Genomic DNA, 25,095 nt, shown 5'->3' on the forward strand with positions numbered 1-25,095 from the left:
AGGGTTCAATTCAATCCACAACAGTGTTAGGAAATGTTGAACAATACACTTCTTAGTTACAAAGCTCCATGTTTGGTACTGGGACTCGGCCAGGCAGCTCCCGGAGGGACATCAGAAATGAATCAAAAATGTATTAAAATTGCATGAAGTGTGCTGAAGCCGTACGGAAAGCAAAGTTTTTTGAAACATATTTTATATTTAAGACTAATTGGATTTCTCAAGCAGCAGCCGCATTGCCTCTACAGAGCAAATGAAGTGCCTGGTAGGGGCAAGCAGGCAGCCCCCAAGGCAAACCCCAGAGCAGGACCCTGGGACACGGCAGCTCCAGGACATCCATCACACTGCAGGGCAGCTGAGCTGCCAGCTGCAGGTGCTGAGCCCTGAAGCACATCTGCCCTGGATCCAGCACACAGCGAGAAGGGGGACAAGAAATCCTCCCTGCACTTGCAGCTCCCAGCCAGTCCCTTAATATGCATTGACAAAGGTGTCGATCCCACAAGCTGACCCAAGGGGTGCTCAGCTGCCACCTGGGACTTCTGCTCCTGCAGCATTTCCCTTGTACATTAACTGTGCCTACCCCAGCTCTCTTACAGCTGCCAAATAGATAGTACAGAGCAAACGGAGTAAAAATTAAAAAGCACAGGTCTGTAATTAAAACTCCATGGAAAACCAAACACAAGTGCAACAGAGAAAGCATTGAGGTGAAGATGTTCTTGGGAATGAGAGGACGCAAATAGGAGGAACAGCTCACAGCAGGTTTACATGGGGCAGCATGGTGCCAGTACTTCAGCATGTCCCTCACATACTTCCAAAGCCTTCAATCAATTTTAAAATTTCAGAAACGATCTCTTTCTTTCTCACTAAGCAGCAACTTTGTGGGCATCCTGAACAGAAGCAGCAATCGAGCCTGAGAAATGGCCTCCTGCCTTACTGCTTAAAGCCAAAACCAATGTGAATATCCCTTACCAGCTCTGTCCCTCTGAACAAACTCGCTACCTTGACCCTGAATAGCTACTGAAATAGCATTTTACTTTGAGTTATTACTGCCTGGTTAATGAAGGAATTATGAATATTGCTGACCTGAATGCTTTCATCAAAACTGATTTTTTTCCCATGATATCACATTCATTCCTAATTAGAATCTCTGCAGAAAACTATTTTTGGTGAAGAATACCAGCATTTCACACACTGTTTCCTTTAAATTCTGAAACATGCTTTAGGGTTTTATTCCATGCTTTTCTTTTGACACTTAATTATACCAACAGTGCTATTATAAATTATACCCAGCTTTTTCATTACACACCAACCAGATGATGGTTAGATCTATAAGAAAATGCATCTCACACAGTATCAAACAGAGACTGCCCTTAGTTTTCTTACCAGCAGAATAACAAAAGCAGATTAAATATTATCAGGCAGTATGATTGATTGCACATATGACCACCCCTGATAAGGCAGTACAACACAGAAGCACCTCCTGCATCCCTCCAAGACCTTTCATCCAACATCTCAGCAATACTCACGCCCAGGATTGCTGTGCTCCAGCATAGGTCGCTGCTGGGAACTGCTGACCTCCAGTAAGCATGAAACACTTGGCTGCGAGAAGGATGCTCCAGGCAAGCATAAGAGCCACGGTTTCTCCCAGGTGGCTGACACAGCAGAAATGTTTTATTTTTCCCCCAGGCTTCTGAAGATCCAAGGAGGAATTTCTTCTCCCACACCCTGGTCACAAACCTGGTGCTACAACAGGGCAGAGGAAAAGGAGATCTCAGATTGATTTTTTTTTTTTTTTCATTTTTGCTGGAAGCCAGGATATAAGGAAACTAAGGAAAAAAGATTTAAATCAAATTAAAATTAATAACCTCTAGAAGCAGAGCACGCCATGCTCAAGCTTACCTGCAGCAAAAGCCTCTGAAAGTGGAAGGGAAGTTCTTTGCAGAGAGGGTCCAACCAAGTGCTATTCAAATAGCACTTCAAAAATAAATTTTTCTAAGCACCAGGTCTGCGTGCTGAACTGAGAGCACCCAAGCTGAAGTACCCTTCTGCTCCAAGGGCCTCACCCTGTTCAGCTTCACCCCTACCCTGCAGCTGCAGACACTTTCCCCCCAAACCAGAAGAAAGCTCCATGACCTTCAATTTAAAGGCTAAGGGTGCAAAGTGGTCACAGCTGCCCCAGTGCAGGTGGAGCAGGCGGGAGGTGCCCAGAGCACCTGGGTGTTTCCCAAAACTTGTGTTGGAGGCTGGTGCCTCCCCAGGCAGTGAGTGCTGCTAGTCCTAGGCAAAAGTAATGCTATTTTAGGACAGCACATTGCAGTATAGATACACCCTTCATTTCCATCTTGACTCGGGGTACCCTGGCAGGGGTGAGAATCAGGAGTGCTGGTGGCTCTGGGTTTGCTGTGCCCAGCTATGGGCCCCCATTCTCCCCAGTGCCCACCTGAACGAAGCTCACTGCCTTCTCCTGGAGGTGAAAAGAAAGTTATCTTGGGCAGAAAAAAAAAGTTTCTCTCCTTTTTTAGCATCTCCTGGCTTTTTGGCCCCCATCCAGGCAGCAGGCGGCAGATGTCTCTGAGCTCTGTCCTGAGTGAGGTTTTGGACTTTCTCCAGCTCACTTCTGAGACCTGCTTGCAAGAGCTTCATCTGAGCTCCTTTCCAGTAAATCTCCACCTTCTGGGAAACTGGGACTTCTCCAGATGTCCCAGGCTAGAGAAGCTCAGCTCTGTCCCCTGTGGGATCACAGGGGGGACCTTACCACCTCCCACCCATCCCCAGACACTGGGGTTGGTGCCCCTGGGATGGAAAGAGTGGCCACAGCAGATGCAAAGCCACCCTCCTCCCTCAGGGCTGGGGCTGCAGGTGGCAGCCTGGTCCTGGGTTGGGATTTAAGGCTAGGTGCCTCCATCCTGCCAGGGTTTGATTTGCAGCAGGGCTCTCAGCACCTCTGACCTTCCTGCCTGTCCAAACAAGGAGCCCAGTTTCCATTTGTTGGCAGCAATTGCAGCGTCAGGTTGGCTCTTTGGGAGAGGATCTCGTTGCCTGTGTACAGGACTCGCCTTTGCCTTGCACAAAGCTAGGGGAGAACACCATGGATTTAACAGTTTCTATAAGTATTCCTGCACCCAGAAAGCATTGACACTGCGGTCCTTCCTGGCTGCAAAATGTCTTGCATCAAGGTCAAAACCAATGTGAATGTCAAGAGTAATGACATGAGTAATGACATACTGCCCTGACATCAGCTCTTGTCTCTGTGGGTGCACCCCTCTCCTCAGACATTGCATTTCCAACACATCAGATACGGCAAGGTGCAACATCGATGTTGCTTCTGCAGAGAAATTTCTCCACTGGATAAATGCTTTTTGTGTCCTCATGCTGCTGCCAGGAGCAAAGCCAAGCTGTGCTCACAGAAACCGCACAAGTTGTTTCTAAATCCAAGAGGGAAGGTGTCAACTTGTGGTTGTCCTTTGAGGTCAAAAGAGAGTACAAAGCAACCTATAAATTGACAACCGAGTCAGAGTACGTTAAATAAATATCTACCTATTAGTTCAACTCGAGGTTTCCACAAGAGCCTGAAGGGGAAACAGCTTTTCCTTGATACCAACCATGAGCCGCTGTTTTCCTGGCCAGATTGTCCCTCCTGGTGATAGTGGAATGTCTTAGGCTAAAAATTTAAATTGATTTGGGGATGATCCTCCATATATCATTCTTTAAAGGGGCTATTATTATTGCACACTGGAAGAGAGCCCATTTCAGTGAACATTAGTAGTGATTTATCTGCAATGCCACATTCTTTCATTAATCTTCCTTTCAAACTCATTTTTCTCCCCTGCATGGTCAAGGGGTTCACATTCCCGATGAGCACCAGGTGCTCCCCACGATGACATCAAACACCCACATGGCCCACACCAGCAAAACCACCCGGCAGATGTTGGGAGGATCAACGGGGCAGCCACAGAAAAGCAGCAGCCTACGCTCACCCTGCTGTCGCTGCACGAAGCCGGCAGCCTCATCAGGCTCTTCACTTTGAGGACTGAGCAAATATTTAACAGGTTCCCCTTGCGCTGCACCAGAGTTCATTATCTGGTCTCCTGAGCTCCTTCAGCCAGTAATATCCTCTAATTGATGTGATTTGGCACTTGGCCATAGAGTTAAATTGATTTGTAGACCAGCGGGAGACGGCAGATGCCCTTTACACTTGAGAAAAGTGGCGTGTGGCTTTGTTTGCTGCCTACTGCAAGGGGATGCCGGGGCAAGAGATTGCTGAAAGGAGCGCAGGAAGGGGGTCTGCCTCCTCTGTGTCCTCTTAGCACAGCCCCTGTGAGGTGAGAAGGTGTGACTGCCACTGGTGAGCGCATGGGGGTCACCCCAGCCATGAAGTTCACCCTCCCTCCCTGACCCCAGGGAAGCCGGAGCACAGGGCGAGAGAAATGGGGAATTCCCTTCTCTAAAACCATGGCAAGATGCACGAGGTATCTCCGTGCTCCCTTTTGAGGGGTGCCCCAACACAGAGTCCCAGCTCAGGGCTGGCATCACTCTTTGTTCTGGGACATGGAGAGTTGCCTCTGCTTGGGTAAGGGCAGCTGGAGCAGGGCCAACGCGCCTGCTCCCGGGGCAAGGGCAGGGCGGCAGCTGTGGGTCACAACCTGATGGGGTTTATCTCCAGGTACTCGTCAATACTGCAACGTAAGGGTTGGACTCCAAAACCTGTACAGATTTTCTGTCTATGATGTAGGAGTTTAGTGCTGAGCCTTGTTTATCTTGGGATTTTTTTTTTGTACAGTACAATTTCTGTTTTCACTATTTTAAAAGGTTGTTAGTTTGTTTAGTCCTTTTTTGGTTTGCTTTCTTGCTGCTTTCGTTTGTATTGATTATCACATTTGCAAATTGCTTCATTACAAATTAGTTTAGGGCATAGCCATGTAACTCTTTTACTCAGGATGATCTACAAGTTTTTAGCATCCATATGCGACTCGCCTTCAGGATTTTACCTCCAGCATAAGAGTGCTGTGAAAAAAAGAAGTCAGCGTTCAACCTCTGCTGTTACCATCAACCTAGTACTCCGAATATTTAAGTTTACTGGAAAGCCTCTTTTTTTATGATTATGAAAAAACTATCATAGGGTCATATCATAGAAGCATAGAATGGTTTTAGTTGGAAGAGACCTTAAAGACCATCTAGTTCCAACCCCCCTGCCACAGGCAGGGACACCTTTCCACTAGACACTATTAATAACTATTAATAGACAACTATTAATATAGTAGAAGAGTTAAGAATCTCACTTTCCATTTCAGTCATCTTATTCTGAGAATTTTAAGCTAGCATTGAAATCCTTTTCTTACCACACTGGAGAGCCACACTCATCTTTAAGATATTTATTGATGATTAAAAATAATAAGATTCCAATCACTCATATAAAAATAATAAATCTGAATAAAGCAGCACAGCTGTTAGAGGTGGGGGGAGAGATCCTCCTCCTTGGACGTCACCTTACTCCAGTCATCATGGATCTGACAGGGCTGGAAGGATTTTTCCAGAGCACTGGCCGAATCCCACGCGGAAGCCGTTGCCCTGGCAGTAACCTAGGGCCAGAAAACAACAGTTTGTTCTGTCAGGACAGCAGGATTTTACCAGGCATAAAAGTGAGTAAAGGCATAAAGAGACCAAAAATGAGTGGAAACATTTCAGAAATGCAGTGTGGGGTAAAAAAACCCCACCTAGAAGAGCCCAAGTAACCTAAGAATACAAAAAAAAAGAAAAAAGAAGCAGAAAGTACTGAACACAGCAATATGCAAGTTCAGTGAATTGATCAAAGAGCAAACAAGATGTGCAATATGTCTGTTTTCAAACCTAACCTGCAGCATCATCAATCTAACTGGCAAGATGATTTGCCACCTGGTCCAGCCTTGCAATTAATAAAGCAAATCTGGATTCTCTTTCTGCAGCATTAGGACTGCTCTTGGGACATCAGGGTGCTTATAGCCAGAAAGAACATCATTAAACCCCCTCAAACAGCAGGACCTGCCCTTGCAGAATCTGTTTTTGCCCACTAAAATCAAGTAGTTTAGTTCCATAAGAAACTCAGCATCTGACTCAAGATATTCATCTATCCTCTATTATATAAACAGGCGTTGAAGGTCTGCTGACTGCTGCTGAAGTTACCGGTCTGTGACAACACCTCTAGCTACAGGACGACTCAATCTCTCCCTGCTCCTGCGTGATGGGAGACATGACATTAGGAAGGAGATGCCGCAGTGCCCCTCACTGCCACGGGCCATCCGAGCTGCTCCAGAAACAGCGTCTCTTAGCAAAGGTGCAGATGAAGGAGGGGATGGGACAGAGACAGGGGCTTCTGGCCCATCTGGGAAGATTATTCTGGGAAGAAACAGCTGAGGAGACCTACTGTAGCTCTCCGCTAACAACAGCTGATCAAAGGAAGGACACAAGTGGCATATGCTGTATTTTAAGGATTGATTTCATAGTTAGAGATGGATTTTCCTAAAATAACGGAATACATCACCTTCCCTGTATGTGATAAAAACCAGCTGCCTTTGAGAAACCAAGAAGGAGCTGAACAGAACAGACCTTAACCCTAATTCCCACCCTTAGCATGGATCCGTGGAAACCTCTTCCGAGGAAGAGGAGGGTGCAGGGCAGCCAAAGTTATCGCAGCAGGAGGACAGACCCCGCCAGCTCTATCCCACAGCGCAGCTCCACAGCCAGCCTGAAACGAAGTTTTTCCAAGGACAGCAGTGTCTGTAAGTGCTTGTGTAACAGCCTGCCCACAGACACCATCCCAGTATCTGCCCCGTAATCCTCATTCGTAATCAGTACTTGAGTAGGACACTTGCTTTAAGGCTCAGCTCAGTTTTCATTTGACTCATTAGGCTTCATTGCCAGCTTTCCTTTGAGCACCGGCCTATTATTTCAGTCCAGTTGAGTTATCCCCGCTGTCAACTACGATTTAGAGCAGTACCAAGGAGCAGCACGTTTAACAAAGCAAGCTCTGTGCTGCCAGCAGCGTCGGCCTGAGCAGAGTGCCAAGGAGCTACAGAGAGGTTTGTGCAGCCACACCATCAGCAAACCCTCCCTTGCAATGCTCCCCTCCCAAGACGAACTGCTTGGGAAAAATATATTTCTCTCATTTTATGTGTTAGGGCTCTGAAATAGCTCCCACAAGGGGAGCAAGAACAAAAAGTTGAAATATGAGACTAGAAATTATGGGTTGGAAGCTTGGCAAGAGCTAATAGCACTGACTTGGGAGAGGATGCAATAGCACTAGTATAGTGCTATTTGCCTCAATAGCACTTGAGGCAGGCCTCAAGGGTGCCTTAAGGCACTGGATCTGCCATACGTCACTAAACAAGAGCAGATCCCAAACTGTCCCAGCAGACAGCCCCAGCAGCACCTGGCTCATGAATGGTGTGATGCCCTGATCACTACAACCACAAACTGTTGCTAGCGTAAAATAGCAGAGTAAACTGCTTAGCATGAGACTGTCCCAGTGGGGCAACAGTGCCTTCGTCCAGGTTAACAACAATGCCATCGTGCCATATTTAAAAATGAGAGGCATTCAGGATTTAAAGTATTTATTTAAGGGCAGCTTTTTCTGGGCATGAAGAACAACATGGGTCACGATCTAGCACCATTTGTCCCTCAGCTGGCCACCTTGTGCCAGCAGCTCCCAGACTGCAAGGTGCTCATTGCCAATAAATATGTCAGCATGTAACTCCAAAGGGACATTCATAATACTTAACTGTACCCTAATTTAGGGCTTCTGGCATAGTTACTGGAGAGAGATCTGCACCTCTGGAGGGTAATGTGGTACTCTGCATTGCTGGAGGAGTGTCTGTTGCACTGAACGTATAGGGAGCCTATGGAGAGCAGTGTCAGATGCCTACACGTTGCAGCATGAATTGTCACTGGGTTGTTGGAAGGCTGAAGATGTCAGAGGTATTGGGGACTCCATAGTTCTCTCCAGTACATCTCAATCTCTAGTTGCCTCAGCATCTTCCTCTGCAAAACTGGCCGCACCTCACAGAAATACGATTTTCAAAGCTATTGCACAGGCTGCCAGACAAGAGGCACTGGGGCTCCGGCTGCAGCACTGCCCAAACTGCTTGTAGAGCCATCACTGGGACACTGGAATACATCCATACATACTTTTTTTTCTATCACAGGAAAGTTCTTAGCTTTTGTTAAAAAGCTTTCTGAAAAAAAAAAAGACAAATTTTAGACCATTCTTGGCAAAAATCATCAAAGTCCTGGTTGGATTAAGCAGGCACGGATATGTGAACACATACTAGCATCACACCTTCGTGTCCTTCAGGTTGCTGCATTGGCATTAGTCACTCAAATTTTCTCTGCCCTAAGTCACATTTGTAAGTGTTTTCTCATTGCTTGAGCCATTTTGGTCTCTGTGCAGACTCTCTCTGATCACACCAGCATGATGGAGTTGCTCAGAGCCAGGTGTGGCACTGGCTGGGTCTCATCTGATGACGCACAACATCCCACAAGATATTCTCTAAAAATGCAGTAGGTGACATAGCAAAGACACACACAGGCTTGAATGAAAAGTTTCTTATGGCTGTTTTGCCAAATGTTTGCCACCTGAAATTCATAAAGGGGTTGACAAGATGAGAGGAAAGGAAAAAAGTCTGGGTTTTTTTTTACACTAGTCTTCGGATTAAAAAGAAGTAGGAGTAGGATTTAGAACACAAACCACCACGGCAGATTTTAATTCATAAAATCCTTAGTTTCTCAAGATGAAAACTAAAACCATGGCCCAGCATGAAACAGCTCTCAAGCACAGCCCTTTTCGGAGGGGAGCTGGTCAGCTGTTCTAGCAGGCTTCATGCTGTTTCCCACATATTTGATTTGCAACACACTTCATTGAATATGCAGATGTTACAAATGAGATATTATTTGCAAAATAACTTATTTCAGCATTTGCCAAGCTCTGCTCCATACGCAAACTTGGACTGTGGTGGCAACTACTTTTAGCCTTGGGATATTTTTGCCCATAAAGGCAGAATCCCCATCATCCACTTAGCGCTCACGCACAGGCAAAGCAAGATCACTAACTATTTAGCAAAGCAAATAATACAATCCCGAAAGCATTTATTGCAGGGAAATTTCTATCCACCTGCTTTTGCCTCCTGACAGGTAGGATGGAAACAACTGTGCTTGCATGGCAGGTACATACAGAATAGCCCATGTCCCCGCCGGGCGCTTACACCACTGAGATCGGTCTATGGAAACATGTCCTCGCAGTGTAAGAGCAGTTGTTCAGCCATTACCTGTCAAAATTATTTCATCTCCATCCTGCAGGAATTTACGAGACTGTCCGCTGCCCAGAGGGATTTCTTTTGTTCCGTTCCAGGACAGCTCCAGCATGGAGCCGAAGCTCTCCGGCTCCTGCAGCAAGAGTTCATAAACAAATAAACAACTTTTTAGTGTCTGTCCTGCTGTTAAGCTACTTGTGGCTGGAAAGAGGCACACGAGTACGTTAGATCTATACAACAAGAGTTTTGCTGTTGATTTAATTCATTGATACATTGGCTTATTTTCCTGCCTTTGTATATTAATTGCTTGCTTGCTATAAGCAACCATGCTTACAGCCACTATCTGGCATGTTTAACATAGTGCTAAACCCTGTAGAAGCATTTTGGGTCTGCTACAGAAAGAATGGGAAAAAAATTGAGGGCATTTCTACAAATCCAGTGCTTTTATGTAGTCATGTTTCAGAGTTTCATTTACACTTTGTTCTTCAGAAGAGCAAAGCTGGCCAAGGTTTGGAAGTCTTTAATGTCAATTTGCAGTACAATAGCTTAGAGGACACAAGCAGCACTTCAGAAATACTCAGAATGGCAGTACAGGTGTCCCAGCTTGGAAACACCTTCCCCTGAAGCTGTCTTTCAGAACAGGATTTATATTTGACATTTCAGACAGTGCCAGGACCTTACCCACATATTGCAACAACTGTGCATGTGGCAGTACAAGCAGAATAACAGCGTGTGAAGTTAGCTCCAAATATGTAGGATTAGAGAAACTAAAAGTTATACCCATGCACCTTTTACATTCTACTCAGGAATAAATTTTAAAAAAAGCTGTATTTCATAGAGTATAAATGGGCTGTGTGGATGCTTGTGCACAGAAATTAATTTGCATCTGTAGTAAAATAGTTCTTAGGGAAAGGATCACAGGAGAGATTAAAAACCAATAACAACAAAACCCCACCACTTCTCAGTGCAATTTTGGGGCTAACAAAGCATTAGCCCTGAGCACCCAGGAAAGAATGCAGATATATTCATGGCTGCTCCAATCAGACAGGGCTCAGACCCAAAGCCCTGCTCAGTGGGTTTTGGATTGCTGACCAGTTCTCAGCGAGTATCAATATTTAAACACTTACGGGTCCACTGATTGTGCCAGAGGCCAGGAGATCTCCAGGGCTGAGGTTGCACCCATTGATTGAATGATGAGCCAGCTGCTGTTTCATGGTCCAGTACATGTGCTGGAGGAAGGAGGAAGAGGAGGCTAAAGCGATGAAGGACAAACCTCTCTGGCGTGCCATTAGCCTATGCAGAACCTGTGGCATTCTCAGGATGATGCTGGTAAGACTGTCTCTTAAGAAAAGTTTCCTTATTTAATTAGGAACATTCATCAGCCTAAAAGCAACCTCCATGGTCACTTAATGCTGCATTCTCAGTAGTCACTGTGGTCTGGCTGACTGCTTTCTATGTGATGACCAGGAGCTGCTATATGCGTGTAAAATACATACAGGCAATTCAGTCCTTTAAAATGTCTCTTCTTTCTGCTGGATGTCATTTCTCATCTTCTTCTTCCCCTTTAAGGTCAGCACTGCTCACCCAAGATCCATTATTAAGTCCAGTATTTTAATGAGTTTATAGAAAAATCTCCTTATTACTGATTTGCTGATACTGATTTACTAATTAAGGTAATGAATATGCAAAGAGCCAAACGTGAATATAAAATTGATTAAGAAATCCTGCATCCTGGTACATATACCTCTTGGTTTAAATCAGCTTGTAGGGACAGAGCGACCACACTGCCCGCAGAGGGGCCGGGGCAGACCCGGACTCTGAGCACCTCGGCACAGCGAGAGGCAATTCCCTCTGCCTCTGAGCCTCCGCTCGCACCGCTCCCTGCCAAACTGAGCACACAACTTCAGCTGAGCAGCAGAAAGAGCTGCCCCCTCCTTCAGTGCTTGAGCATTCAGGAATTTCCATCTCAGTAGGGATGAACTACCACCACTCTCCACTCTTCTCCCTCTGTCCCCTACGCACACACATGCACCAGGTCTGATCATCAGCTAATGCAAAAGTCACTGTTTGAAATTGCCTAAGGCTGGAGCTGATGGCATCAGCAAGATTTCAAACACATAAAAGATGCCAGAGTCTTACCTTGAAATTGGATCTGCATATAGTAGTTGGCGTGCTCATTCCTTCTCCTGCAGAAAATAAAAAATAAGACACAGGGAAACAGTTTGTTCGTGTTGGATAAATGATGTTGGAGTCTTTTGATTTTACAGATGGATGGAGACTTCTTTTATCATTGTAATCCCTAGCAGGAAACAAATAGTAACATTTTCTATTCCAATGTGAAGGCCAGCATTTCATAGAAAACAAGCGTGTGGATGGCATCAGGGTAGTATTGAGGTGCCCATTTCCTACTCTCTGCTCTCCTGAAGGAACAACACCTGGACCTACTGGTCAGCAGGGCCATGAGCTGGGGGTCTGAGCTGGGTTAACATCTGAATTTCACGTATATCTGCTCTTTCCTTGCCCTGCTTACGCCTGCCCATGCAGGCAGACCCCACAGGGACCCTCCTCATCGTAAGCTGATCATCTGGGAGACGTTCCCTCCTTGACACATTGCTGCACGGCCAATGGCGAGTGTGAAGGGCTTTGCCTCTTTCTCTGACAGAGATAATATGGGCAAGGATGGAAAAGGAGGACCTCAGAGCCAAGAGCAAATTGTCTGAAATATGTGGTTGTTCTGCATCCCTTAATTAGCGATTTCAGCTTTATAACCCACGCAGGGTTACTGTACCTTTAATAGCAACGAAGAGCTTGATGTCAAAAGTGTAGGGTTCCTTATCCTGAAGGTAGGGCAGCGGCTTGGGATCCTAAAAGCATATAAAAGGCACCACAGTCTAAACAAATAGAAAGAAAAAAATTCCACGAGCCATCCCAGTGACTTTCTGTTTAACCAGGCTGTGCTGCACACCCCATTTACTTCACCGTTGTTACTGTTCAGATTATTGCTTCGCTTGCTCTCATGCACACACATTTAAAGGTCTTTCTGAATATATGTGATATCCATATAATCTGATTCCTTTATCTGCACGTGGCCTCCAAAAGCCTTCTCCATCATTATGGTGTGGTGTGCTAGAATACAGTGCTAGAACAAATACAGTGCTAGAACACCTTTGCTCTGTGCCTGCACAAGGAAGATGGTGAGTTTTCTGCAAGACCTTTTATTACCTTTCTCCATTTTAACTAAACCTCTACATAATGCAGACAACTGGAAATGCTTGAACAAGGTGTTTCGCCTTGAGTCCATTCTCTCTCCACTGCTTGCTGGATGCTAAGTGCTACCAAACACTAACAAGAAGCTCTCTGATTAGTTTATTTTCCAGATATTTTTAAGGAGACAATTTTTCTGCCCTGCTCAAGCAGGCAGGATTACAGGTCATGGTGCCATGTGCCAGCACCAGTGACATCAATGAGCATTTGAACTCAGAGGGCCCAGGATGTCTTCATATTGGATACCAGGAAAAAATTCTTCACTGAAAGGCTTGTCAAGCATTGGAAGAGGCTGCCCAGGGAAGTGGTGGAGTCACCATCCCTGGAGGTCTTTAAAAGACGAGTAGATGTGTTACTTAGGGACATGGTTTAGTGGTGGACTTGGCAGTGTCAGGTTAATGGTTGGACTCGATGATCTTAAAGGTCCTTTCCAATCAAAATGATTCTATGATTCTATGATTCTGTATGTTTGGAAGTAGGATCACACTTATGAACTCTATGAAGAAAGTTTGGCACTGGTACAGCTCAGTGATTTCAGTGATGGGACCTACCAGTTCTGCTGAGACTTTTTTAGCACTGCTTTTCCTTTATTTCAACCCTTTCTCTTGCTAACCTGGACAGGGTTTGGCAACACGAATGGCATGAGAGCTTCCATGGTAACAACCCAAGGAGAGATGGTTGTGCCAAAGCTCTTGCTCAGGAATGGACCCAGAGGAACGTATTCCCATTTCTGGATGTCACGGGCTAGGAAGAGAAAATTCAAAGCAATGCTGTTAAACATATCCGAGGAGTCGCGCAGCCATCACACCTGTGAAAGAATAACATGGACTGGAAACATCACCACACTTTTCTAGCCATTGTGCCCAAATCCCGATTTAAATCCATCCCTTTCAGACCCTCAAACCAATTTCCTTAAACCAGCTAGATTAGGAAGAAAAGTCAGCAATAATTAAAACAAGTCAGGCCATCTCCATACAACCAGGATTTTTATCCCCAGTTTGGTTAATGCTTTTACACCCAGCTAATGGTCTGTGCCAGTCATAGGGCCAATTTCAACTCCTTAACTCTGTTTTGTCTGCTTAAATCTATAGAGACTGAGGGACTTGTGACTGCCAAATCCTTTCCCTACTCCTGACACTGAAATCAATCCTCTGTTGGAATCACCATCCTCAGGGCTGCTCCATCCCTGCCCGGAAGAAACTAGACTGATATTCGCTCTTTCATAAGTAAATAAATCTTCATTAAGCAGCAATTTCTGGCTCTACTGATTGATCAAAGACAGATTGAATGCAGCCTGAGAAATGCAGACAGCATTTCATTTTCATCCCTTCCAACCCTCTCCAGTGGTTTCAATGATCACTATTCTACTATTAAAATATATCATTTATCCCTATCTAAGGTTTCCTGTGACGCTGTAACCCCCCTCCAGGAAGACTCCCGCAGCACCGATTACCGCTCCAGTCATTCATAAGGACCATCCCAAAGATGTGCTCCTGGGCTCTGCTGATAGGAATTGGCTCCCCGTACTTGTTTCCAGGACCTACAAAGAATGCCTGAAATTGAAAAGCAAAATGTTGATTAAGGAATTTTTTGAAGCTAAAAATCTTTACTGCGCAGAGAGTTACATGCACGAGCGACAGAGGCTGGACGGGATGGGATTTTGCATCATTTCCCACACACAATTAGACAAAACCCATGGCCTACTCTCTCTTTCTTCCCCTCCATGAAGCCGGCAGGCTTGAAATACTTAAGAGCACCATGTTGCTAAGAGTGAGTCATTAAACATGGACATTACAGTGTCAAAACACAGGAGCAAAAATGGTCCCTCCTAATCCCATTCCAGAGGCAGAACAGGTTTGCCCACTGAAGTGACTCTGTTTGCTGCAGGCAGTGAAGAGGAAAGAGTTTAAAGTCATGCAAGGGGATGCTGAACATGGCTGGAGCCTGTTGTGACAGAGGGGGAGAGGAGGCAGGTGGAGAAATGTGCCCACTAAGTAGAACAGGTCATGAACTGGGTGCCTGCACGTGCTCCCTTAGAAAATATACAGCCCGAGCACGTGGCAGAGAAACCTACAGGGAATCTCAGGTGTCTCTTTCCATGAACAATATGGAAGTTTTTTCTTCCAAAGCCTTCGTCAGTCTAAATCTGCCCTCGCAGCAGCCAGCGGTAAATCTCAGGCTGCAAAGCGGACTTTGGCAGCACTTCATGTACCCCACTTTATGGGACTGGCTCCTACTTCATCGCATTGATCTGCAAAGCATACAGCGTTAAGGGCTTTCTGTTCATTTTAGTACAATTTCCCTTAATATTAGATTTCTTCCACCTTTTTTTTTTTTACAAGGGGAGAGATGGGGAATAAATCACTTAAAAATTATATAACTCGTATAAATCATAATGAACAATCCTATAAAACTTTCCCTTCTGGACCACACTCAGCCATGAGAAGATGCACCTTCCAAGGATGTTCTGTTACAACATGCACAGCACAGGTTTCATCTTTCCAGCCAGAAGGATGAGGAGTTCGAATTGCACTCCCAAGAACTCACGGTTTCCTCTGCTTGAGACTCAAGGCGCAGGCAGCCTGTACTTCCAAAATCCCCAGCGCCCATTAAGAGACCCTGGCTGCAGCGCAGAGGTAGCTGCTAACCAGATAACAGGCTGCGGTGTCTGATAAGAACATGCCTGTGTGTTTTCAGACTGCTGCACCGGTGCTCAGATTTGGCTGTTTCCAGCCTGAAAGCCCTATTTACAAACCACCCACTGAGCTAATGCACCTGCAACTTGCCAGAGGGGGAGGTTTTCCCTATAGAAAGCTTTATTGCCCACTGCACAGGCTGCTCAGAGGGAAACACAGGAATAGACCTGACCAGACACTCATTTCAGAAGAAGCTAAACCTACCTTTTCTTCCCTGTTTCTATTTTAATGTTTTTTTCAAGTGGTAGGGAAAAAAATCTTACCATTTCTAACTCGATATCCAGATGCTTACAAGCACCAAACACTGGAGGTTTATCTGTGGGTAGAACAAAGAGTATTTTACAACAGGGAGGCAGACAGGGAAATAAAAGTAATAGCCAGAAGAAACAGAGCAGCTGATGCTGCCTGGCATGCAAACATTAGATAGACTTCACTCAGGGCTTTCTCTTCCTCTGACCCCAGAATGGGCTTTAGTCTAGGCTTCCCAGACCCTTCCTCTTGGAGGAAAAATAAAAAAATTACAAAATAAGAAGCCACATTAAAAGCCTACCATGGACTCACCGTTGTCAGGTCTCATTTGCCCCACAGGTCTCTGAATGGGTGTCCCAGACACCACAACGGACGATGCCCGGCCATGGTAACCGACAGGTAAGTGCAGCCTTGTGAAAGAGCAGCACAGAGCACGGGTTAGCTGTGTAACCCCCGCCGCCCAGAGCAGACTTCTGTGGTGGAAACACCACGGGGGTGTGAGGTACGAGCAGAGGGCTCTGCATAGATCGGCACGGACATTTGCCCCTTACTTGATCTGAGATAAAGATGTGAGCGAACTACAATCCAAAGCCATGTAGCTGTCTTAATGTACTTCTGCGCCACTGCTCCACTTAATTCCTTGGAGCTTAAGCCCTGCTTTCTTGTCACTCAGCAAAACCCAGTTTCTTAGGTAAATCTGTCTTTGAACCAGAGGGCTGCATTGTAACCGGTGCGGCTGCTGCAATGAAATGCGGTGCAGACTGGGCGAGAACTGGGGAAATGTGGTTTTCAGTTCTGTTACTGAACTCTTGACAGTACAGATTCTCATCTGCTATGAACTAAGTATTTTCTTGAAGGACTATTCAGATCTTTAAAGAATTATAGATATATATGTACAGCTAAGCATACAAAATAACGCTGTGCCAGAGAAAAACCTGAACTACCCACCAGTTTGGCATCAAGGCGTTCTCTCTCCCCCTGAACATGATCCCAACATTCGTGGCATGTTGGCGTGAGGAATAGAAGTCAGTGTAATCTCCTGCATGGAAAGAAACCCATAAAATAGGGATCAATGGTAGGAAAGTCCCTCATCTGCTGGGGCTAGAGCACATGGTGCACTGCTGGCAATGAAAAGAGAAGAAAAGGAGAAGGTGAGAGCTAAGCAGAGGCACACAGCAACATTGAATATGGGGATGTAATTAATAGCATAACTAGAATCACAGAATGGCTTGGGTTGGAAGGGACACTAAAGATCATCTAGTTCCAACCCCACTGCCATGGGCAGGGACACCTTCCTCTAGACCAGGTTGCTCCAAGCCCCATCCAACCTGGCCTTGAACACTGCCAGGGAAGGGGCATCCACAGCTTCTCTGGGCAACCTGTGCCAGTGCCTCACCACCCTCACAGGAAAGAATTTCTTCCTAATATCTAACCTAAATCTACCCTCTTACAGTTTAAAACTGTCCCCCCTCATCCTATCACTCCATGCCCTTGTAAAAAGCCCCTCTCCCACTTTCCTGTAGCCCCTTCAGGCACTGGAAGGTGCTGTAAGGTCTCCCTGGAGCCTTCTATTCCAGGCTGAAGAGCCCCAACTCTCTCAGCCTGTCTCCAGAGCAGAGGTGCTCCAGCCCTCGGATCATCTTCGTGGCCTCCTCTGGACTCGTTCCAACAGCTCCACGTCCTTCTTATGTTGGGGACCCCAGAGCTGGGTGCAGTACTGCGGGGGGGTCTCAGGAGGGGCAGACACCCCCCCCCCCGCGGTGCTGGCCGCGCTGCCGGTGATGTAGCCCAGGATAAAGGCGGTGATTACAGCTCACCTGGAGACCACGCACACAGAACGGGCCTTTTCTTTAGAGCTTCCAGCAGAGGAAGAAGCCCAAGGACACGAAGCAGCAGGAGCTCCCCCGGGGCGGGCCGAGCCCGGCGGTACCGGGGCACCGGCGCGTCCCCGGGCGGCTGCTGCCCCCTGCTGGCCGCCCTGCGAACGGCTCCGGCCGGGGAACCGCGGGGCTCGGCGGACGAACCGCCGCTGTGGCAGGTTCGCTGCCTTCACGGCGAGGTGTTTCGCAAGCCCGGTTCGTTATCTTGCAGCCCCAGCAGAGGATAGGGGCAGCGCTTGCGCTCGGGACAAGCGCGATTCATAGAATCACAGACCGGGTTGGGCTCGAAGGGACCTTAAAGATCATCTCGTTCCAACCCCCCTGCCATGGGCAGGGACACCTTCCACCAGACCAGGTTGCTCCAAGCCCCATCCAACCTGGCCTTGAACACTGCCAGGGAGGGGGCAGCCACAGCTTCTCTGGGCAACCTGGGCCAGGGTCTCACCACCCTCACAGGAAAGAATTTCTTCCTAATATCTAATCTAAATCTCCCCTCTTTCAGTTTAAAACCATCCCCCCCTCATCCTGTCAGTCCATGCTCTTGTAAAAAGTCCCTCTCCCACTTTCCTGTAGCCCCTTCAGGTACTGGAAGGCTGCTGTAAGGTCTCCCCGGAGCCTTCTCTTCTCCAGGCTGAAGAGCCCCAACTCTCTCAGCCTGTCTCCATAGCAGAGGTGCTCCAGCCCTTGGATCATCTTCGTGACCTCCTCTGGACTTGTTCCAACAGCTCCATGTCCTTCTTATGTTGGGGGCACCAGAGCTGGGCGCAGTACTCCAGGGGGGGTCTCACGAGAGCGGAGTAAAGTGGCAGAATCACCTCCCTTGACCTGCTGGCCACGCTGCTTTTGATGCAGCCCAGGATACGGTTGGCCTTCTGGGCTGCAAGCACACATTGCCGGCTCAGACAGACAGAGCTGAACATAAGAGTGGTGGAAACCTAAATAATTTGCAGCTGCGTGATACAGCCGGAGTCATACGGCCCGGGCAGCGCTCTCATTCACACGAGTGATAGGAGCCAGCAGGATTTTGACGACGTATTCAGCCTGAAACTATTTGCAGGAAGGTATCACATCTATGGAAACTCGTCACGATTCCTCCAGGCCAGGCTAGGCTTTGTCCCAGACCAGGGCTGTGCCCCACAGGAGCCAAAAGCCCAGCAGGGACAGGGCTTGGCCGGGAAATGGGCAAGTTCACATCCCTGCTCCTGTGAAGGTCACACCCCTTGAGTGATTTTGATCAAGTTATTTTGGGCCCAAATATAAATTTCTGTTAAAAACAGGAAAATGTTTATGTATCTATACGGATACACTAACTCCAAAGTGGTCCATGGCCTCATGGGAGTGGAGGTAAGATTTGGGATGCAGAGTAATAGTCTGGGAGTGGAGACTCGTGATTATTTATGACGCTATGCCAGAGTATCTGCCTTGCAAAAATTTGGAAGATCTGAATTATTTTCTGATGGCAAATGGGGAAAATGTTGGAAAGGAAACAAGAGTTTCTTCGCTGGCTCTAGTCACAAAAGGCCTTTGGTGATGCCAATCTGATGACAGGAGTTTCATGGCACCAGACAAACCTGATTTAGTGAAAACTGCATCCAGGAATTTTCTGGCTGCTATTGAGCTTCCCCAGGCTTTTATTCTTGTGCCACGGACAGCACCTACCATTCACTATGTATAATAATCTACTTCTGGCTCCTGCAAAACCCATTCCCTGTCACAGCTATGATCTGTCTGAGCAAGCTGGAGACGAAGCAGTTTCTCCAGGCGGGAGTGAAGGGCAGCGCTGAGACTCACCAATGCGGGCCGGCAGATGCATCGTTGCAGAAGCCTGAGGTACAAACGCTCTGAAATGAAAAAATGACGACTTCAGCACTCAGAAAACTTGCAGCTCTCGCCCTGAAGTGGTTTATAAGTATGTAAGGGGCTGAGTCCCTCCTAGCTCCCTCCTTCATTTATTTTGCAAAGCCTGCAGCAAAAAAAAACTTGCAGAAAAACTAAGACAACTGCACAGGTTACTGGGACTGACAGGAGCATCCGCCGGATGGGGGGCATGCTGGTGGTGAGCCGGCTGGTTCCCCAAGGGGCCCAGAGAAAGGCCCAATGCCCTTGCACACAGCTGAGCAGGTCACTGCTGCCTCTGCTGCATGGGAAGGGTGAGTTCATGGGACGTGGCTCTCAGGGTGCCCGATTCGAGCTGCTGAGCCTGCTCAGGGAAGGTCCCTGTGTCAAGCAGCAGTTCAACCCCTCTTCCACACGCATGTGCTTAAATCACCCTGGCAAGACAGGGAGGAATGGCTCCTGCTTGCTGCCAGGCAGGAGGTTGTAGCGTTTAAAGCATCACTCTGGACAAACAAGGTGTGTGGTTAATGGGCACACAGGTTTTCCATCAGCACAGCACAGAGCGGAGCGCGGTGCTCCCCTCCCGCTCCTACATCAGCGCACTGCCCCGTATCTGAAGCCAATTTGCGACAACAGGGTTGGTTTTAGCAAAGTCATGCAGTTTCTGAGGAGCAATTGGAGGCATCTCCCTGCACCAGGAGATGCTCCAGGTGGGACAGGCAGGGCAGCTCTGGGGGATGTGGGAGAGGTGGCGGGGAGACCCTTGCAGCCACATCTTCCTCGAAGGCCGTGGTGGAGGGGATGTGGCCAGAGCCTGCCTGGCCCCACGCCTGCCTGGCAGCCCAGCTCAGCCCTCCGCAGAGAGGGAGCAGCTCTGGGCACACCGCAGGGCACAGCTCTGTGCTCCCAGGTGGAGGGTGACACCCCGGACCTGTGGGCAGTTGAAGGATTAATCAGTGACATAATTAAGAGAGGGAAGCTCTCAATATGCCCAAACCCCATTAATTCCCATGCAGGTGGCAGATGACCACGTTCAGACCTTGGATTTTGGTGCCTTGGATCACCCAGTGATCCAGGTGGTCCAGGGCACTGCTGGAAGGTCACCGTGCCCCGCAGTGACCCTCCGCTCCCTCACCTTCTCCGCAGCTCCGCGTTGTCTCTCAGGGCCGGCTCGCCGGCTGACAGCAGCTTCTGGAGAAAAGCCCTCGCCTCCGTCCACGCCGCCCGGCCCAGCCCCATGAAGGCGTTCAGGGTAGGCTGGCACACGACACAGGTAAGAGACCACGTTTTGCTCACCCTTCACACGCATGGAAGATGTCCTGCACTTTCATCCCGGGGTTGAACGCCCGTGGGATGGGGTTACATGGCAGTGGCTGCCCAGATTGCCTGTCCTCCCTGTTCGTAACTGCCTGCGCTCCCGTCCTCCCACCACAAGTCCTCTGAAGCAGGACCTGCTGCATGTTTGCATCATGCCCATCCCTAACACACTACTTCAGACCTTAGCAGCTTTGATATCTCAGCTAGCTGCAACCAGAGGTCATTTGTATTTACCTTTACGCTTAACATAGCCCCCCTGCCATTAAAATCCCATTCAATTCCTTGCCCTGAAGTGTTGAAGGCACAAATGGGACTGAAGCAGTGTTTAGGCTTTGTGCCAGCCCCCTGCATTGCCAACATCTGATGAAACTTTCAGCGAAAATGTCCTTTGGACCCCCGATGCCTCTGCTCTCTTGGCTATCTCAGGGATGATGAGTTTTCCCTGTAAGCAGAGCCATTTCCAGCTCATGTTTGTTATCTCATCGCAAGTTTCTAGAAACTCTTATGGATATTTCTAAAATGTACATAGAAATCAGAACAACAGATGCTATGATAAATACCTGGTCAAAGACGTGCTGATGTTTGGCAAGAGTGGGTCCATTGAACAGATGTTTAATGACGCTGAGATCCAAAATCTGGTCTCCAATTGCTACCCCCAGCCTGTGCCTAGGCTGCAAAGCAGTGAGAGGAGGGGGGGAAGAGAAGAAGAGTTTATGCTTGTACCCAAAAATCCTCCAAAGAGACCATGGGGGAAGAGAGTGACCACAGAGAGTTGGATCCATCAGGGACAAGGGACTGAGATCACAGCAATTTGCCATTCAAAGCTAGTCGACGAGGCTGGCTGCTGAAAAATGTTAAGACCTAGAAGCAGAGCATCATCGCAGGCTCCCTGCAGACTTTGAGGGGTGGGAGAGAGCCTTCCCCTTGTCCCCATCATTTGGACAACAAATAGAGGTTTCTTTCCTCAGAAGAATTTGCCCACTCCTCATTAATGACAACTTCAGAATAAGCTCATATATCTGAAATACACTGTGAAGTAGGAAAACGCTATTCCTCCTTCCACGGGTGGGGAAATGAAGAATCGAGACACTACGGGCAGGATTATCTCATCCCTATAACCATGTAATTGGAGAGAGAAATAGGCATTTCTGCACCACAGCTCCTCCCCAGAAGACGAGGGGTGCTCTAGACTCCGCTGACGATACCGGGAATGCAGTACATCTTGCCCAGCTGCATCCTCTCCGTACCACATCAATCAATCAATCAATCAATTAATCAATCGATCAGGTTGGAAGAGACCTCTGGGGTCATCAAGTCCAACTATTGCCCTGACACTAACATGTCAACTAGACCATGGCACTAAGTGCCATGTCCAGTCTTGTCTTAAACACATCCAGAGCTGGTGACTCCACCACCTCCCCGGGCAGCCCATTCCAATGGCTAATGACCCTTTCTGAGAAGAAATGCTTCCTAATGTCTAATCTGAACCTCCCCTGATGAAGCTTGAGGCTGTGTCCTCTTGTCCTATTGCTAGTTGCCTGGGAGAAGATGCCGACTGCCTGGGAGAAGAGGCCGACTCCCACTCTGCTACAACCTCCCTTCAGGTAGTTGTAGACTGCAACAAGGTCACCTCTGAGCCTCCTCTTCTCCAGGCTAAACAACCCCAGCTCCCTCAGCCGTTCCTTGTAGGTCAGACCCTCCAGACCCTTCACCAGCTTGGTCGCCCTCCTCTGGGCTTGCTCCAACACCTCAGCATCTTTCTCGTCGGATGAGGCTGTGCCCTACACAACCCATCCTCACGCCATGCAAGGGGCGAACCCCAGCCTAGATCCTCGCGACAGGACCAGCTTCCCACATGCATGGGGAGGTGGTGGCTGCATTCGCCAGACAGATGCGACCCAAGACACAAAGACCCTGCTCATTGTCCGCGGCTCTCGTGGGGCCGGTGCCAAGCGTGTGCGGGGCTGGCGGCGACGGCAGGGGAGCAGCACGGACGATCCCAGTGCAGCTCTGCCGCAGCTGTACGGGGGGTTGGAAAAATGCTGTAGTGCCCAAAGACAAATTTCAATTATCTGTGTCATTAGGCAAATAAAGACAAACTAGTTACAGTCTTTAATTTCTAAACAAGATTCCGAATGTGATAAGTATTTATTCAGTAAACATTCCTGCAGAAAAAAACTAAAGGTCATGTCAGGTTAATTTGTAACTGGGATAGTCAGGAATGACATCAACTGCTTTAGCTTGAAATCATTAAAACATTGGAGCATTAGGAAAAAATAAAAACTTTTAGAACATTAAAATATAAAAAATATAAAAAATAAAAGTTTTAGAACTTTATTTTCCTAAGTAATTTCCAGAAGTCCTTGCTTGTCTTTTCATAGCGTTTGAGTGAAGATGTTTTCTTCAGAGAACTGACACTGGTGATGGCAGAAAAATAATCTAAACTTGCTAGATAACAACACACACATCTAGGAAGAGATTAAATGACCCATCTCGGTTTTATCTTTGGAAAATACCACATCAGAAAACACAATCTTCTGGTTTAAATTCCTTTTTTTTTAAAAAAAAAAAACAAAACTGCATGGATAAGCTGGGACAGCAAAAACCAGGAGATAATCACGAAGTTTTCTGTGAGCAATGATAAATAAATCCTCCACTTTTTCCTTCTGAGATGCAGCTCTTGGCTCGTTTCCCTTTCTCCAGGAGGACACATCTCCAGGGCTCTGTCCCGTCAGGCACTCAGAGGTGTGAGGTTCAGCCTAGCTGGGCTCAGTTCTCATTAAAATGGGAATTGGGAGTTACCTTCTTGGAAAAAAGGTTGAACTGTCTTTTTCTTATGCGATCACAAAATGTAAGGCCTGAAGCTGGCTCAGTCTGTAGCCTTTGGGCACAGCTTTAAGCGCAAACACACTTTTACACGTTTAATGCATCGTTGTGTAAATGTCCGCCCAATAAAACACAACAGGTCGGCTGCAGACAGAAATTAAATGCGCATTTTGTGCCCTGGTTTAATGCTTTCACAGCCAGCCCCACAAACTCACCACGAGCTCTTACAACAGCAGAAGACGACACTCGCTTGCAAATACAGTGTTTTCGATACAGACCTCGCTTTTCCCTTCTCTCAGCTCACGCTGCACAAGAGGGACTGGACACTACAGGATTAACGGTAGATTATTTAATGTGGCTTCTTAAGGGTGACAGCGTGATTGCACTCAGTCACAAGGAAAATGAGGGATTGAGTTAAAAAAAAAGTCAGAGCAAACCGTGCCGTGCGTCTACTTAGTGAAAGGATCAAACGCAGATCTAATGATTTCACAAAAACAGTCAAAACCACACAAAAACTCTGTATGTATTAGCCAAAGTACTTCTCATAAGTATTAACACTTCATTTCTTTTATGCAATTTTGAAGCAGCTGTCATCAGAACAACCACATTAAGAAAAAAGACAATGCGGCAGCTGCAGTTTCACCGTCAAATCAGGAAGCCCATGGAAGTGTCTCAGGCTGGGAAGTTTTCCTTCATCCCAGGTTGCGGGGAATTTCTGCTCTTATTCATAGCCTCTGAGCAATTACAACATCCCAAGGACAAAGTTTGCTGTTACTCACCTGCTCCTTAGTGGAGAAAACCCCATAGGGGAGATTTTGGAGAGGAAAATCCGAGTCCTTGTCTACCTGGATGAAAGACATGCTGAGCACCGAGCAGTGCCTGCTTACGGACGAGAGCCCCCACTTCCTGGGCTGCTACTGCCTTCCTCGGAGGAAGATCCTCTCCAGATGTTGTAACCCAGAGCACAGAAGCACCAAATCCCACCCTCCCTCCTCAGCCCCAAACCAATCGCTGATCCGTCTCCATCCCACCCCTCTGGCAGCGGTTAATTAGTGCCAGAGGTTTGCGTGAGTCAGCAGCTGTTAACTGTTCCTGGCAAGGTAGGGACCGGTGGGGAAACAGGCTCTTCCTGCTCGAGGAACCCCCACATGAAACTGGGTTCACATGAAACTTCTTCTAACAGGTATGTGGCTGCGGGCAGGGGATGCGAGCAGACAGCTCTAAGCCAGAGGTGACTCCGCTCATTTACCTTCTGAGGGGTCACTTACGTGCCACCGTGATGGTGACACGATCATGCCTGTGCTGAGCAGTTCCACGAGGAGCTCAGCAACCCTTGGGAGGCTGCACAACTCACACCTCTGTGTGCTTTTTAGCCTTTCTAGTTTTGTGATACTGCACGTGAGTCCTTCCTTTTCTTCAGATGGTTCCAGCAGCTTAAAAACAAGAGATATACGTGCAACCAACCATTAAGAGGAGGGAGAGCAGGCTGCTCTTTCCACTCCCAGCCCCAGCTTTCCCCCACCTGCAGGAAAAAATTCACTCATATTCACGAAAAGTAGAAACCAATGAGGGAAGATCCTTGAAATCAGAACTAAACAGCAAAGACTATCCCTTCTCAATAAAAATGGTTGGATGTTTGTGACTGCCGAAGCACTGATTTCCTGCTCAACTTTCTTTTTTTTTTGGCAGCAAAGACTCATTAGAAAGAAGGCAGCAAGCTGCAGAGCCAGATATGCAGTGTAAGATGAC

At 47.4% G+C, this 25,095-nt stretch overlaps 1 protein-coding gene across 1 annotated transcript; it reads right to left on the reverse strand.

Annotated features, from left to right (window-relative positions):
- Positions 1 to 5,496: 5,496 nt before the first annotated feature.
- On the reverse strand, positions 5,497 to 24,206 carry FAH (fumarylacetoacetate hydrolase). The gene is made up of 14 exons (XM_068410772.1): positions 24,126 to 24,206; positions 21,081 to 21,191; positions 20,339 to 20,460; positions 19,159 to 19,208; positions 16,436 to 16,526; positions 15,800 to 15,897; positions 15,502 to 15,554; positions 13,996 to 14,095; positions 13,156 to 13,286; positions 12,067 to 12,142; positions 11,418 to 11,464; positions 10,406 to 10,507; positions 9,294 to 9,411; positions 5,497 to 5,576 (listed from the first exon to the last, which is right to left on the reverse strand). Exons 1-14 carry the CDS (start codon positions 24,204 to 24,206, stop codon positions 5,497 to 5,499), a joined length of 1,260 nt encoding a protein of 419 aa, XP_068266873.1.
- Positions 24,207 to 25,095: the final 889 nt, after the last annotated feature.

Source organism: Nyctibius grandis, chromosome 11 (assembly GCF_013368605.1).
Source record: "Nyctibius grandis isolate bNycGra1 chromosome 11, bNycGra1.pri, whole genome shotgun sequence".
In the NCBI taxonomy this organism is placed as follows: domain Eukaryota; kingdom Metazoa; phylum Chordata; class Aves; order Nyctibiiformes; family Nyctibiidae; genus Nyctibius; species Nyctibius grandis.

Bases quoted from the DNA above. Each gene is read 5' to 3' on its own strand.
- FAH (XM_068410772.1), bottom strand. From the start codon at position 24,206: ATGTCTTTCATCCAGGTAGACAAGGACTCGGATTTTCCTCTCCAAAAT. The intron at 14,096-15,501 runs GTAAGATTTTTT...TTTCAATTTCAG, and splicing joins TGGATATCGAGTTAGAAATG to GCATTCTTTGTAGGTCCTGG. The intron at 11,465-12,066 runs GTACAGTAACCC...TATTTTCTGCAG, and splicing joins GCTCTTCGTTGCTATTAAAG to GAGAAGGAATGAGCACGCCA.